At 52.3% G+C, this 15,333-nt stretch overlaps 1 protein-coding gene across 1 annotated transcript in view; it reads right to left on the minus strand.

The window, feature by feature from the left end:
* Nucleotides 1–14,804, minus strand: part of FGF18 (fibroblast growth factor 18) — a 75,694-nt gene extending 60,890 nt beyond the window's left edge. The window contains exons 1-2 of the mRNA XM_074156026.1: nucleotides 14,548–14,804; nucleotides 14,241–14,277 (exon numbers count right to left, since the gene is read on the minus strand). Coding sequence (XP_074012127.1) covers nucleotides 14,241–14,277; nucleotides 14,548–14,579 — 69 coding nt within the window. The 5' untranslated portion in view covers nucleotides 14,580–14,804. The remainder of the gene's footprint in view (nucleotides 1–14,240; nucleotides 14,278–14,547) is intronic.
* Between the last annotated feature and the right edge of the window lie 529 nt (nucleotides 14,805–15,333).

Raw genomic sequence — 15,333 nt, forward strand, 5'->3', positions numbered from 1 at the left:
AGCACCTGCAATATTAGAGCTGTTCCTGCAAGTTCTCTTCCCATGTATGTGAAAAACATCTTGATTTACAGAAGTCTTGCGAGCTATTTCTGGAACAGGGCTTTCCAGAGATGATTTTGATCAGTAATTCACTTATTTGAAACATAAGATGCAAAATTTCCTTCGCCTCTGCAAGGGAGATATTTTCTTTTGATGTTGCTTTATGCTTTGCTTGCCTTGCAAAGCCTATTTCACAAACTGTAAGGCAGGAAGGTGCTCTCTGGATGTCCTCTAACCCCAAATGTATCACCACGGGAGCCCTGCTGATGCAGGAGGTGGACAGAACTGGTTTCCATTTGAAAATGTGCTACTTAAAGTAAATCTCTTAAAATCAACTTACCCGGGAAGACCCATTTTTATTTAGCAAAACTCAGCTAAAGTCATCATTAACAACAACCGTTTCCACTTCCTTTCTCTAAGGCGGCCCTACCTGAAACCATGCTCTGGGATGCTGCATAGCAACATGCTACAAAACTTCCAGGAATGATCAGCAAAGCCTGATTTCACACCAAAAACTTCCCCAAAGTAAGATCAAAATGTTCAAAAATGGCTTAGAAGTTCACATTCAGTGAACAAAACGTATGGCTGCCTCCAAAAGCTCCAAGAGAAAACAGAAGAGACGGGAACCACCTCTGTTTCAGTGTCGGCACCCAAGATGCTCCTCATCAAGCCTGCAGAGAAGTTGCCAACCCGTTCCCTCCATGCCCTGCCAAAGGTGGGCAGCAAACCGAGGACTTAAAGGAGGGAAGCACCGAAGCTGGGCATCCCCTGCACCCAGCCCAAAGGCATGTTGGAGATGTATTCCTGCACCTCCTGATTCGCTGATGCCCTCCCCAAAACGATGCTCCTGTACCATCACTACTGCTTTCAGCCCGCCGCATGCTGCCATGCACAGTGGCAGAGCCCTCTCAGCTACACGTGGTGACAGGCTGCAAGACCTGCCGTCACCGTCCTGGTGACAGGAAAAATCACTTTGGAGCAGCGGACATCAATTCTGCTTAAAGAAGTCACCCCCGATGCAAAACCCAGCCTGCTGTCTTGAGCTCACCGGCTCCATGAGCGTTTCCACCCTGACTGATCAGCTCCAGGCTGCTCCATGGAGCACCCACAAAACCCATCAGCCATTAAGAGGGAGCAATAAAAAAAAAGAAATATCCCTGTTGGGTTAGTCTGTAAAGGCTCTTCCTCCACCGCAGCCAGCCATCAACTTGTACCTGCCAACAGCCACGAAACTTCTCCTTCCCCAAAAAGTTCTTTGAAATACATTCTCGAGCCCTATTATCTCTCCTGTTTATACCGCACTCCTTCTATTATTGAGAAATCTCCCAGTAATTTATAAACCCACAAGCTCCTGCGCTAACAGGGCAATAAATCACATTTATATACCCCGTCACCTACTGTTCGGAGGGCCACGGTGCTGAGCCACCACGGGGCTGGGCGAAGGGAGGTGGCAGGGAGTAGCCACTGCTTTCCCCAAACCCTCCACCCTCCGCAGCACACGATTTGTTTGGAGGAGAAAGGAGTTTTGTTCCGCGTTGGCCAGACTTTTTTTTTTTTTAAGTATCCAGAGAGGATTCCAGCCTGTGTCCCACCTCACTGTGTTATCCCCATCCGACACCAACACAAGCACACAAAAGAGGGTTTTTTTCTTTTTACAAAATCAAACCAAAAGGAGGAGGATGTTTTTGGCTATTTTCCTTGAGGAAAGAGGTTGCCCATCTAATAATCCCTAAATGGGCAGTGGGTTGTTGGGCTTTCATGTGTGCCTCTGAGCCTCCCCTCGCTGTGCCAGGTCGCTGGTTTGCTTTTCCACGGAGTTGCAAAACCCCTGAATAACACGGTTTGTGCATGGAAGTGCTGACACAAACCTTAACTACAGCATCCTGAACATGATACCAGAATAAGGACGCTCCCTGTGTGGCCCAGCCTATGGATAAATAAAGCATTTCAGCAGCCAGCGCCGACAGATCATAAACCTCCACGAGCATAAATACCAACAACAACCCAAAAAGATTAGAGGGCTTACGGGCGAGGCAGGCTGGGATGATTTAGAGTTGGGGTGGAAGGGTCATTATTGCTGAATAGGTGGGGGCGAGCGGGCCAAAGAAATCAATAAACCATTCTGCTCCCAGGGAAGGAAGGGGCCATGCTAATTGTACAAACACACATTTTCCGTTTGAGGCTGAAGATCTTGGGCTCACCCAACAGGGATGGATACGGGGAACTCGCACCATTTTGCTGAGAGACCAGGGCTTCACCCCACGACACGTGCCCCAGGAGCCCCATCACTCACCTAAGCACCTCGCCGGGTGCCACTCGCTGCTGGAGGCAGCTTCAAACGAATGCAGACCCAGGCAACGTTCATCTCCAGCTCCATTTGTTTCATTTTTTATGAAGTTAGTAAATAGTTGGAATAAGGATCTCAGTTGCTTCCAGCATCACTGTCAAGTCAGAGCTTTTCCAGTGCCCGGTTCTAGCACCGTACAACCAACGAACAGGTCCTGCCTGCACTGGTTATCTTCAAGCGCCAAAGACAAGCTGTGGGACCAACTTCACCCCTGACAAAATAACCACGTTTGCAAGTTGCCACACTTGCATCGGAGGTGGAGGTGGCCCCGGAATTAGCCATAACAGATCGCTGCATCCTACAGCGAGGATGGACACAAAGCTTTGCAGCCAGGTTTCCAGGCACAAAAACTGCCGAGCCACAGAGTTCAAAGGCAACAAGCCATTCCTCCTTTGCCTCTTTTCTCCTTCAGTCCTCCCCATTCCCAATTCTTCTGCCTTTTTTTCCCCCACTTTCTTTCTAGGGAAATGAGCAATGACAAAAGGCACCAGCTTTGGAGAGCAAAGCCCATTTGTAAACAGAATAAATATATACTATACAAACGAATAACTATTTGTACCTAATGGGCCAATGTACCTAACAGCCCATCTTCGGGACATACCGCAGGAGGTTGGTCAGGGAACCATCGGACAGGGGTAACACCAGTTATTCCCATGAAGAAACCCAAGCTGACCAGCACATACAGGTGCAAACGGTGACGATCTTCATTCCCAGTTAACTACAACTGTGAGCTGATGCTGGTGGTAAAAGCACAGGAACCTGCTCTGGTCCCTCTGGGTGAGCCAGTCTCCTCCTCTGCTGCCTTTCCAAAGATATTTAAAGAAAAAGCTCTTTATAGCAGTTAATAAAATACCTCAAAACCTGCCCAGGTCATGTCCAGCTTACTGCCTGCAGTTAATGGATTTCAACTTTACTTGGGATCTTGAGTGTTTTTAAAAATCAGTAATTTCATCTTCCCTCCAGAAATAAATTCCTCCATGGTTTCACTGCAAAAATACTCCTAGAAACGGACAATTCTGCTGCTCACGTACTAAAGACTGCACACACACACACACAAAATTATCAGATTAATATTGAGCCTTATCAAAAGTATGGCATAAACCATGTGTTGAATTTAATCCAAACCAAACTGTCAATCTGCCGTCAGGATCAGATATAACAAACAAGTCAGCCTAGGGCCAGAAATGAAAAGCAGGGTTTGTTTTCTAATAGAAGATTTGTACTGATCTCTATTAGCTGCGCTCCCGCATGGAAATCTTTACACTGCAAATGCCGGACAAATAGGATTTCTTATCTTTCTGCTTTGTTGGGTTAGGGAAAAGTTTCATTTGGTTTTAATTAATTTAGATTGCAGGTTTCCCATTTTCAGGGAACAATTCTCAACAGTTTTGGAAAATAAATCCTTTTTGAAACATTTTAAATCAGGGAAAAAAGAAAAAGAGGCGTTACAATCACTAAGGCACCTTCCAAGGTTTGGGCTGCTACATCCCCGTACAGCTCAAGGGTACCAGGGAGAGCCCAAAACGCCTCGCTGCATCCATCATCAGTCACCAGCAGTGGGAAAAAATGCTGTTGGGGGGGAATCCAGGCCAGCTGTGGGCAAACAGGGAAAGGAGGCCTTGTGACATGAAGCTGGAGATTCTCCAAGAGCCCCTTCTTCTGAGCACCAGGATGCTGTGAAGCGCCGTGCCTCAGTCCAGACATTCCCATCCCCCTGCCCTCCGAGCATCCTTTGGCAAGGGGACCTGCTGGAGCAGGCCAGAGCCTCACGAGCCCCCAGCACACAGATGGTGCCAACAAAAGAGTAAGAACAGTTCCCCATTTGGTCTGGAAACACGTATAGCTCCCGTTTGGTCTGGGAATGCCTATAGGTCCCCACCTCCCCGGGCCTGGCACACGGCTGAGAGCAGCTTTGCCAGCTCAGCCTCACTGGCCCGGTGTCAGTGTTAGCACAGATTTTCTTCAGAAGTGAAACCTCGCAACTCATCCTGGTGTTCTTCAGCTTCTCGGCACGCGGGGTGATGGTGCAGGCTGGGGAAATCAGGCACCCAGAGAGAAATGGAGAACTGCGCAAATAAATTCCATTTTCTTGTTTGCTAAACTCAAACAGCAGTTAAATTCCTATTACCTACTCTATCAACATAAACAGCACAAAAGCAAGCCCTCTGCCTCTCTGGCAGACAATCCCCACGCGTTTTCTCCCTCTCCAAATCAACAAATGTTGCCTTGCCAAGGCCAGAGCTGGAGGCTCCATCACAATGCTCACGGTATGGGGTCAGGAGCGAGGATGATGCTCTCAGGGTGCCTCAGGGCCAGCCCAGTCTGGTCCCCAACCCTACCAGTGCTTTGGTGTCTCAGCTGCACCTACACAGGTTGGGGGGGGCAATCCCAGCAAAGGACTGGAGGAGGGACCCCATTTGCCACCTCCACATCTGCAGGCATCTGCACATCTCTAAAAATTCAGCCCTGCGATCTAGCTATCAATTTTGCCACAAATCGGTCAAGTTTGGCTTGAGAGAACTCAGAAGAGTTCTCTTGTAGAGGGCTGAGATACAGCTATTAATAAAAATAAAATACTCAAAATAAAGACACAATATAACCCGGGCGGACCCTCTGTGCCTGCCCGATCGAGCTGCCCTCGCTCCTCCCTTCCAGCCTGAGATGGACCGGCTTTGCTGATCATCGAAAACCCTGATGGAAAAACGTGCCCGTTCCCTTTTGCGCTGCAAAGATTTCCATCCCCGACTGCCCCTTGGTTAGGCTGGCTTGTCCTACAGCAGAACACCCGACACGGACTTTCCCATCTAATTTTAGGTGAAGTTTATAAGAACTGCCTGTTCCCCGGGATAAAAACACCACATGTCCGCAGCATCGAGCATTATTCCTGTAAAAGGCCCCAGCAATCAGACCTGCCAGTTTTTCTATTGATTTGCTGGGGGGCTGTTTGCTATTCTGATCTCAGCTGGTCGGAAGTCTCCCCAATCACCGCAAGGTCGCGACCACGGGGTCAGAAACCTGCACTACATACATCATAATTTATTTTACAGATAATCAATACCGCACTGCGCTGGGCAATCTTACAGTACAGCCTCACGTGGAGGGACTGACGCTCCTACAGGATCGTAACCTTATGGCCTGGCAGCTTAAGGGGGCAAAATCAGCTTTCCTTTTACAGTTGGAAATCATGGCTGGAAATAGAGCACGCACCCCACTCGCTGTTGGTCTGTACGTTCGTATAACTGAGTCAAATCCTGCCTATGGTTCAAATCCAACTTGGGAAAATAAATATGAGTACGTGCTCTGGGTTATATCTGACAGTTCGGCAGGAGAAGCCCCAGGAGCAGCACGGGCAGCAGATTGCCCAGGGTTTGGAGGGAAGGCGGTGACCCCAGTCCCACCTGGGGGTGAGGGAACCCCTGCCACCGCAGCACACCAGACCAGCCCTCCCTTCACATGGATTCACAGCAACAGAGAAGCAGCAAAATGCCCTTCCATCAATACTATCCTTCATCCCATTTTCTAACTTATATCCCCAGGGCTTCACATCCCGCCAGCCATGCCCAGGGTCACCCAGCACGCATGCTGTGAGCCCAGTGATTTACCAGGCTCACCACTACTCCCTGCTTCTTTTCTGTTAATTCTGGATTTCTGCAGAAGGGTAGCTCGGGGTATTCCAAAAGATACAACAGCTTTTTAACAAGCTGTCCTTAAAAACGATGCCAAAGATAGTATTTTAGCAGGAAAGAAAGGGATTTGAAATATGCAGCAGGAGAGAAAGGAACTGAGAGGAATAAAGAGTGCTGGAAATACCTTGTAGGAAGAGCAACCCGTTATTAATTAATTGCTGCATTCTGCTATTTGTATCCATGCAATGTGCAGTTCCCAGGGACCTTCACCAAGGTTTAGCATCCGTCAATCTCAACGTGATTTGGATGATAAAACATTAAGAGAGGAATCACAGGGCACAGCCTGCCACCCTGCTTCCCCTCAGTGCCATCCCCTGTTGTTTGCAGGATCAGGCCCATCAGGCTGGCCACAGCCTGCGGGGCTCAGCAAGCCCTGGCACCCCCCTCCTGCCCCGGTGAAGCCTGGACAGCACGGCCTCACCTTCTACCTCAGCACGGGGTGAACCCGAGGGTCTGATTCTGCCCCATCTTCCATCACCACTGGCCAGATGATGGGGAATGGTCTGGTTCCCCACCGCCCGCTTTTTATCCCACTTCAACTTGTCCCCCAGGGCAGGGGCTGTGATGACCCACCACCGGAGCCTCACACCTTCCCCCTTGGGAAGGTGGGCTCAACGGACACACATTCGGCTCCAGCCATGGAGCAGCACCACACCGAGACAGGAGGATGCTGTTAGACGCTCCTATTGCACTCAAAGGTCAATATGCTAAAGGCATTTTGGATTTCCCAGCAGCACAGCCCCTTTTCCGCTGGTTGCAGCAGAATAAAGCAGACAAACCTCACAAAAAAAGCAAATCCATGCCACGAGTGGGGTCTAAGTGGAGTTTGGTGCTGTGTCTGGGAAGGATGGGCTGTTGCCACATGGAAAACACTGCTCCGTAGCCTGAAATCCAGCTGTTTTGGGGGCAAAACAGGCAGGGAGATGTGGAAGTGTGGTCTGGGGAGCCCAGCCCTGCATTGAAGGGAGCTGGCAAGCCTGGCGCTGGGGGCATGAAGCCCCAGCCTGCCCCTGGCCAAGCGGGGAAGATTGGCGCATCGGCTCCCACCCACCGCAGCCCCCGGCGCGGCGAGGAGCTCGCACAAAGGGAAACACATAGACCATGACAGGCTAAGCCTCCTCCTTCCCCTCTTCTCTTCCCCTTTCTTTCTCTTCATGCTATGGCGAGGCTGCTGAATGCCAATAGGAAAATACTTTGGCAGAGCCAGACAGTCTTTTCTATTTTGGGGGTTTTGTTGGTTTTGTTGTTGGGTTTTTTCGGGTTTTTTTTTTTTTTTTTCTTACTTTCCCTCCAGCTGCTTCACTGGATGCCTAATCTTCCATGGACATCTGGAGAGGTACCAGGACACAGAAGCTACATACCGGGTAGGCAGCGTAATGCACAGCTCTGCGTAATTTCTGGTTGTACCTGCTGTTATGGCACAACAGGTGATCAAAACACAAAAAAAACAGGGAAGGAAAAGAAAAAATAAGGTCTGGACCTGTCGGGGGTGCAGATTCCCACATGGAAGCCCCCCTGATCTCAGCAGCAGAGTACGGGAAGGTCATGCTTTGCAGCGGAGCATCTTTCTCCAAAGCATCTTGGGGGCTCCCAGGCTGCCATCCCCATCAGGGCTGCGCACTCGGCTCATGAGCGGGAGGGTATTTAGGTCCCTCCCTGTGCCCAAGGCTTGGCATGACTACCCCAGCCCCCCTGGGACTGCAGCAGTCCACAGAGACCCCAGGCAAAGGCCCTGGCAGCTGGTATCCTTCCTCACATACCCTCTCCTGGGCACCAACAGCAGCCACTCCTATTTTTCCCTTCTTAAATCACGCTGTTCCCTGAACATATTTTTCACCTGCTGTTATCACAACTGATACCTAAAGTGTCCATATCTGGGGAAAATCGAAACAAAAGCAGCTATTGCTCAGCAAGGGTGGAGGGAGGAGGGGAGAGAGCGCGACAGGGGTCTTCCCAGCTCCTAAGAAAAGGAAGAGACCCATAAAAATACTCCCAAGGATCCAGGAAGTAGCTTTATAGATCCAAAAAAATGATTTTGAGCCCCAGGGGAGTCTTTAGCTTGAGCTCAGACTCCCACAGTGGAGGGAGATATCCGCTCGCCCGACTGACCAGGCTTAGTGCTATCAGCTTACAGCAAAATCAAATATTCTGAGTGGCCACCTGAGTCCCCCTCTGCTGCTGCTCATCCTACCTGAGCCCCCAGCAGCCCTCGGCAGTCACCCCCGCCTTCCCCTCACCAAAGGACCTGTCACCAGCTACATCACCACCTCCCAAATGCACCCGTAGGGCTTAGGAAGCTTCACCCTTCATTCTGCTCTTTTCTTTCCTGCCTTGGAATGCTATGGCCAAGCTGCTCTACAAGCAGAAAACGAGTGGGGTTTGAGCAGGCATCCCTCCTGCAAAACCCAGCACTGCTCCAAGCCCAGCATCGCTCGCCTCTGCCCGGTCTTGAGCATGCCAAGTGCAATAAGAAAAGCAAAATAGAAATTAAATATTACAGCCACAACGCACCCAACTATCTCAAACAGGGGAAATCTGAACGCTGCACCTACTATGCCCTTCTATGAGCTCTCCTCAACACCACTCAAGTGCTTCTCTGTTTCTGAGGCACCTTGCACCTCTCTGAGCTCTGAAAAGGCAAACTGCAGCACATGCATGTGTGTGGATCGAAGGCTCCAAGCAGCAGCTCTGCTTTGCTGCCCATTGCCACAACGCACCCCAAAAATGCCAAGCCCCCACATGCTAAAGGAGCTCACGTTTGTTTTCTGCCTCGCTGGGATGGGAATCTGACCACCAGCTTTGTCCTTGCAAACTTTCTTTCCTGCTAAACGTGTGTTTGAGGAGTATCCTGGCAGAGGACCTGTCCCAGCACACTGAAGGTCTGGGGGCCGTGGGAAGCAAAGGCAGCATGAGCCCAGGGCAGGCTGCCTGCTCCCATCAGCGTAGGAGCAAGACCCACATCTGCACTCACCCCGTGCTAATCTCAGTCTCGCTCCTCCCACGGGAGAACCAGAGCGTGCATCAGGATGAGTACCAGGCCACTGATGCTCTATGGGGCCAGGCTTCCCTGCTCCAGCCCAGGCAACCGCCCCGAGCTGTCTCCTCTTCCTCCACCAGCCTGAGCTCTCTGGAGACCGGGAGGCAGAAGCAGGACACAAGGGGCAGCTTCAGGACACAACATTTCATAGACCAGTGCAATGAGTCAGCAGCGGCGGAATAAAAATCCCTTGTGGCAAGCAGCGTGGTTGTTTCCTGAAGAGCAAGAGGGTTTTGAACGGGAACAAACGATGTAATACACAACCAAACCCTGCCTCTGCGGGTCACAGACCAGCGGAGCCACAGGAGCAGGCACTGCATCCACCGCCACGAGTCCAGCAGCAGCACAGACCCAGAGCCATGGACCATCTCATCAGCTCCAGCCCGTGATGGGGTCATGCACTTCATCAACATTGCTGAGCTCCTCCTCTAATTGAATCAGGCTTTGCTTATGCAGTGTCTCTTGTCTTCTCACAGCCTAGTAATTAAGTCAGTTGCTATCAGAAAAATCAACAGAAAACTTCCCAGCCTTTCCCAGAACACCTTTGCCGTATTTTGTCCTTCACAGCATCACTTCTCCAACCCGCAGGAGTGCAGGGTGGGTACTGCAGCACGGCAGGAACCACAGCCAGCCAGGGCTGGAAAGCGGAACTCACGTCAGATGTTTTCATGGAGGAGTGTTACCTTCATCTGAGGAGGTTCAGACACTCTCGTGGAGCAGGAGGTAGGTGCTGGCACGGGGACGCTGCACCGAGGACTTGGTGGTCCTGGTCCAGGCTGAGCGGAGACGGCAAGTACAGGATCTCCCAGCCTGGGGGCCACAGGGCACTGGGCCCCTGACAGCTCTTGGCACACAGGGCTTTGCTGCTAGGAGCGGAGCAGTTCAATGCATTGAAGAAGCACTTGCCCCATCCCACAGTGTGGTCTGCAAGAGCAACGCAGCGATGCCCGAGTCCCAGAGCCTCCACACCCTGGCAGCGCAGGCAGCCTTGGCCACTATCTCAAGAGAGATGCTCGTGCCAGCCAAGGAGGGTGAGGGCAGGCAGGTGCCCATCCACAGGGAGGGCAGACATGAGAACAGCCCCACTGGGGCTGCGTGGTCCAGCACCCCGCCTTCGGTGCCAGGAGGGCGAGGGCAAGGCAAGCAGGGACCCGTGACTCCAACATCTGCAGAAGGGGTAGCCAGGAGCAAGCCAGGGTGGGTTGTGACAAGGACCACGCTCTGGCTTGTCAACAGCGGCGTCCCCGGTGCCCTGCGGTGGCACTCGCGTCAGAGCCCCCCCGGGGAGGATGGCTGCGGAGGAGCAGACGGGGAGAGGGGAGGGAGCCGCTCAGCCATGCTCACGCCTCCGACATGTGCTGCGCGCAGCCTCGCCAGACCGCAGGATCTGGCTCACTGAACGTGTGGAAGCAACACTTCTCCGTGTCTCACTTTACAAAGCCCCAAACAATAACTGTCTGTCGCTGCACAGGAGCTTAGGAGAAACATAAGTTGCTATTGGCATGGCGCGCGGCAGCCTTCCTCTTACACAACACCAGCAGATGTGAAAATAGCCCGGTGCTGCCTTGTGCGCTCCTCTGACCTCCTGTTTGCTTCTGGATCAGATTCCAAAGCTGGATCTTAACCTACAAGAGCCATAAAAGCAAAGGATTTGGCCCTATCAGGGATCTCTTCATAATCTAAGACAGATGCACTCCATGTAGAACACACAGAGGTTTATCAGGGCAGGGAAGAGGCTGAGGCAGCACACCAGCCTCGGCTCTAGGGCACAGCTGGGACAGCCCGTGCCGGCGTCGCCCCACACTCCAGCTGAGGATGCGCTGAAGGTGGTCCAGAAGAGCTGGAAGCTCTTGCAAACCAAGGCAGCACCCAAAAACCTCATATCCTCCTGCTCAGCCTACACCAAAGCCTCCTCCAGCCCCCACCTGCCCCCAAGAAGGGGGACCTCTGAGCTCCTGAGGTTCCATGTCTCCAACCCTAATGTCCTAAGGGTCACCAGGGGTGCCAGGGCTGGCACAGCATGGGACATCCCCTTCATCTACCCAAGGTGCTCTTAGGGTTTTTCTTGCCCACGTGAAGAGCAGGGACTGACTCCAAACCCAAAACTGGTCCGGGACATATGGAGGAAAAAAGCACGTGGAGGACACTGCTCCTGGAAGTGTGAAAAGGCAGTGGGAGAATTAAACTGAAGGATGCTAAAGATAAGCTATAGAAGGAGAGTTTAGCAACCAGCAGTGAAAGGTCACCCCTAAGAACAACCTGCACAAATAAATTAATCTCTCCAAGGATATCCAGTGTCCCTGCTGCCTTTGGGACTGCAGCAACCCCAAGCAGCAGAGGAACTTTCCAAGCTGCAAGAGAAGAAAACAAGACGGAGACATTGCTGCCATGGGGGAAGGGACTGGAAAACAGGCTGTCCTCCTTGCAGCCCTGCAAGGCAGCGGGCTGCTCTCACAGCCTTGCCGGTGCTCACCCATCGCCTGCGCTCCAGCAGCGCTCCTCTCTCACCTGCCATACACTATTCCCCAGTGTTCCTCGGTGGGAATGTCACCCAACAGCACAGCCCTGGAGGAGTCAGACTCACCCGGGAGTCTAAACCCTGCTCCCAAAAACCCCCATCCCTCCGACTGCCCCACGGTCGGGGCTGGGGAACACCTCTGCGGTGCTGCCACAACCCACCCACGGGTGATGCTACACCCGACGGGGTCACCTACGGGCTCGGAGCCTACGAGAAAGCTTTTAGCCAGCAGCTGAGCTACCACAGCACCTGACTGCAGGCAGCTGGCACATCAACACATCCCAGCCTCTGTACACGAGTAACTAACATAAGATACAAAATACCTGAGCCGTGGTATTTTGCCCCAAAATACCTCCATCCTCAAAGATGGAGGGATTTCTACCTTTGCACACAGAGCCACAGGGTAACAGTCAGCAGCAGAGGAGGGTAATTCTAAGACTAACACGTGGGACGACCCGCTGATCATGGCTTGCACGGGAGGGCGAAAGGCGGCCTTAGAATATAATCCATTTCAGGCGCTCTTAAATCTCCCCAGTACAACACAGAGCCCTTTAAGCAAAACTAAACAACTTCCTTTAGCCTAAATAAATATTAAACCTAAGTGATGCATTAATTTACTCCAGTTCACCAAAGGCTAACTCCTACCCAAACTGATCATTATAAAAGAAATCCTATAATCCCTTGCTCCCATTCAGGCTCAAAACATGTAATCCCGTGAATAAATCCAGAAAGAGAGTGTAACAAAATGGGCAATAAAAACTTACAGCATTCACATCTTTTCATCTACCATTAATACTGTAAACACTCACTCGAAGGCCCTTGAGTATGACTAATCTAATGTTTTGGCTCCCAACGCTAATCGCCGAAAGAGCTCGCCTCTCGCTGTAACACCCAGCGAGCTTCGCCACCCCTCCAGCCGGGGCCCAGGACACCTCCGCAGCACTGGAACCCCCGCCTCAAATCCCGGAAAATGCTGCAAAATCAGCACGAAAGGCAGCAAGTATGGTTCTAATAGCACCAGAGCGCAGAGCTCTTCTCTTTTTTTTTTTTCCCCTTTTTTATTTTTTTATTATTTTATTGCTTTGGAAGCCTGCAAGCTCCAACTGTATAAATGCCAATAACTTCCCAAGTTTTAAGGCTGCTGAAGTAAGAGATCAGATTTTAGCAAGTGCTTTCCAGGCAGCCAGCCAAACTTTTTCTGATTCACTAAAAGCACCAAAAGGGAGGGGGAGAGGGAGGGGGCTGGAGGGTTGATTAACTTCAGTTACCGCACAAGCGCAAAAAAATGTCTCCCCGCTGCAAAGGGTGCCGTTGCTGCGAGCCCTGCGCAGCCTGTTATTCCTGGGGCTTGAAAAAAACCACCAAACACCCAACACACCGGAGAAATACGGCAAACGCCTTCCAACCACAGGGTAATTTACAGCTGCAGATCCTCTCCCGATGAGGAGGCTGCTCTGCCGAGGGGAGGTTCTACTGGTGTTAGGTTCAAGATGTAATTTTCAGAGGGGATGAGATAAAAAAAATGTGAGCAGGGATTTTTTTTTGAGGGGTGGGGGAGCAGGGGATGGGGCTGGTTGGGGTTTTAGCTTGGCTGGAGGGATGGAGCCCCCTCCCAGGCTGCGTCTGTTCTCATCTAGGACCATCCCTCGCTGCCATCAGGTATCTGCAGGAGGACAAGCAGGTGCAATCCCATCCAAAGCACCATGCAGGGCCAAGGGGATGGCACAAGTGGCCCCTGGCCCCAGTGGGATGGAGCCACCAAGGCAGTAGAACTTGCTCTACCCCGTCCTGCAGGTGGGTCTGCTCCGGGATGCCCAGCTAAAATCCCCATTCCCAGGGAGGTGCGTGGCCCTGGGGCTGTTGGGGGGCAGCGGCCACCCCGGCACCCCCAGCCACCCTCCCCATCCTGTGGGCGCCTGGGCTGCAGAGCCTCGCCGCTCAGGGTGTTCCTCCAACGGCTTCATTCCTGCCGAGGCAGGATCAAAGGCAGGATCTGACTTGGACGGCTTTCTACTGAATAATGGGGAGGGAGCATGCAGCCTCCTTCTCCTGGCTAGGGCAACTCATGTTTTTCAAAGTATCAGTTTTTGGGAGCAAGTTCCCTAGGAGGGGAATAAAAAAAAAAAAAAAAAGAAAAAAAAGAAAGGGAAAAAAAAAAATAATACGGAGGGCGAGCAGGAGAGCGCCTGCTCTTCCAAGGCAAGTGCATCAATCAACATTGTGCGAGGAGGAGAGTCCAGCACTCCCTTCTCACATCATTAGCCAGGCTAATGCACTCCAGAGGATCCCGCTACGGCAGGGCAAGGCTACCGGCGCACCCAGCCCACACCGGGCGCCCGCCGGTGCCTCCGCACCAAGCGGGCACCGAACAGCAGCTTAGCGAGCGGGGCAGCCCCGTTCCAGGGCCAGTGACACTCCAGCATCTGGCGCGTGGATTGGGTTAATGCAGCTATAAAAACTAGAGGGGGGGGGGGAGGAGGAGAAAAAAAAAAAAAAAAAAAAAAAGAAAAAAGTGAAAGCCCTAGCCAAAACTGCCTGGCACTGCGAGGTCAGCACGCCGCCTTTGTTTCTATTTTACAACCAAAAGCGAAAGAGGACAGAAAGGACACGTACCTGTACCTGAAAGCACAGCAGCAGGAAATGTAAACATCTGGAGAGGAGAAAAAAAAAAAAGCAACAAAAGATCAAATGATGTGGTAAAATGGTTAAAGTTGATTTATTTTTTTTTTTGCTTTGTTTTTGTTTGCGATTTTTTAAAGGGCGCAGAGCGATGCTCTGCTTATAAAAAGGCTCGGGTCCCGATTAACCACCTGATTGCAAGGAAAATGCAACCGGAGCCTCCAAAATGAAAGTTTAAAAAAAATTAAAAAACGATTTAAAAAATTTTAAAAAATAATAAAAAAGATGCCATAATCCTTACAGGCAAGTGCAGGCTGAGAGCAGTGAATACATCGCTGGGCGAGGAGAGGGGGGAGGTCAGTGGCTTCGGACTAGCGGAGTGCAGTCCCCCACCGCCGCCCTGACATGGGAGCGATCCGGCCGGCGAGCTCCGCTCCGCGCCGCCCCGCGCTGCTCCGCGCCGCCGAGAAGTTGTGGTACCGCCCGCTTTGCCTCCTCCGAGTGACTCGCTTAGGCATCAGCTCTCCTCTCCCCCTGTCTCTCCTCCTCCTCCTCCTCTCCCTCTCTCCGCCTTTGGGGGGGATGAAGGTGCTTATTGTCAGTAACTTCCGATCATCAGCAAGTGCCCCCCCGCCGCCCCCCCGAGGCGGATAAAGCCTCTCCGCGAGCCCCGCGCCCCGCTCCGCGCCCCGCTCCGGGCGGGAGGCATGGCGATGCGCGGGCGATGCGCGGAGCGGGAGGCGGGACCCGCCCGGGCAGCCCCCGCGGGGGCTGGCACCGCCCGCGCGGATGGGGTACCGCCTGCGCGGCCCGGCCGGGAAAGTATTAAAAATATAATAATAATAAGGAAAAAATAAATTTTTTAAAAAGGCGGGGGGGGGGGGGGCGGATGGGAGGGGAGGGCAGCGCGCCGCTCTAGCCCCCTCCACGCCCCCCCCCCCCCCCCCCACGCCGTGTCCCGACGGAGCGGGTTATGCCGTCGCTCGCCCGAGAGGCGAGGGGTAAACACCCCCCCCCCTCGACAGCCCCGCCGCTCCGCGCTTATCCGCGGTACTCTTACCTCCGAGCGGGCAGCAGGAGCGCGTCC

The sequence above is a fragment of the Numenius arquata genome, chromosome 11 (assembly GCF_964106895.1).
Source record: "Numenius arquata chromosome 11, bNumArq3.hap1.1, whole genome shotgun sequence".
NCBI lineage: Eukaryota > Metazoa > Chordata > Aves > Charadriiformes > Scolopacidae > Numenius > Numenius arquata.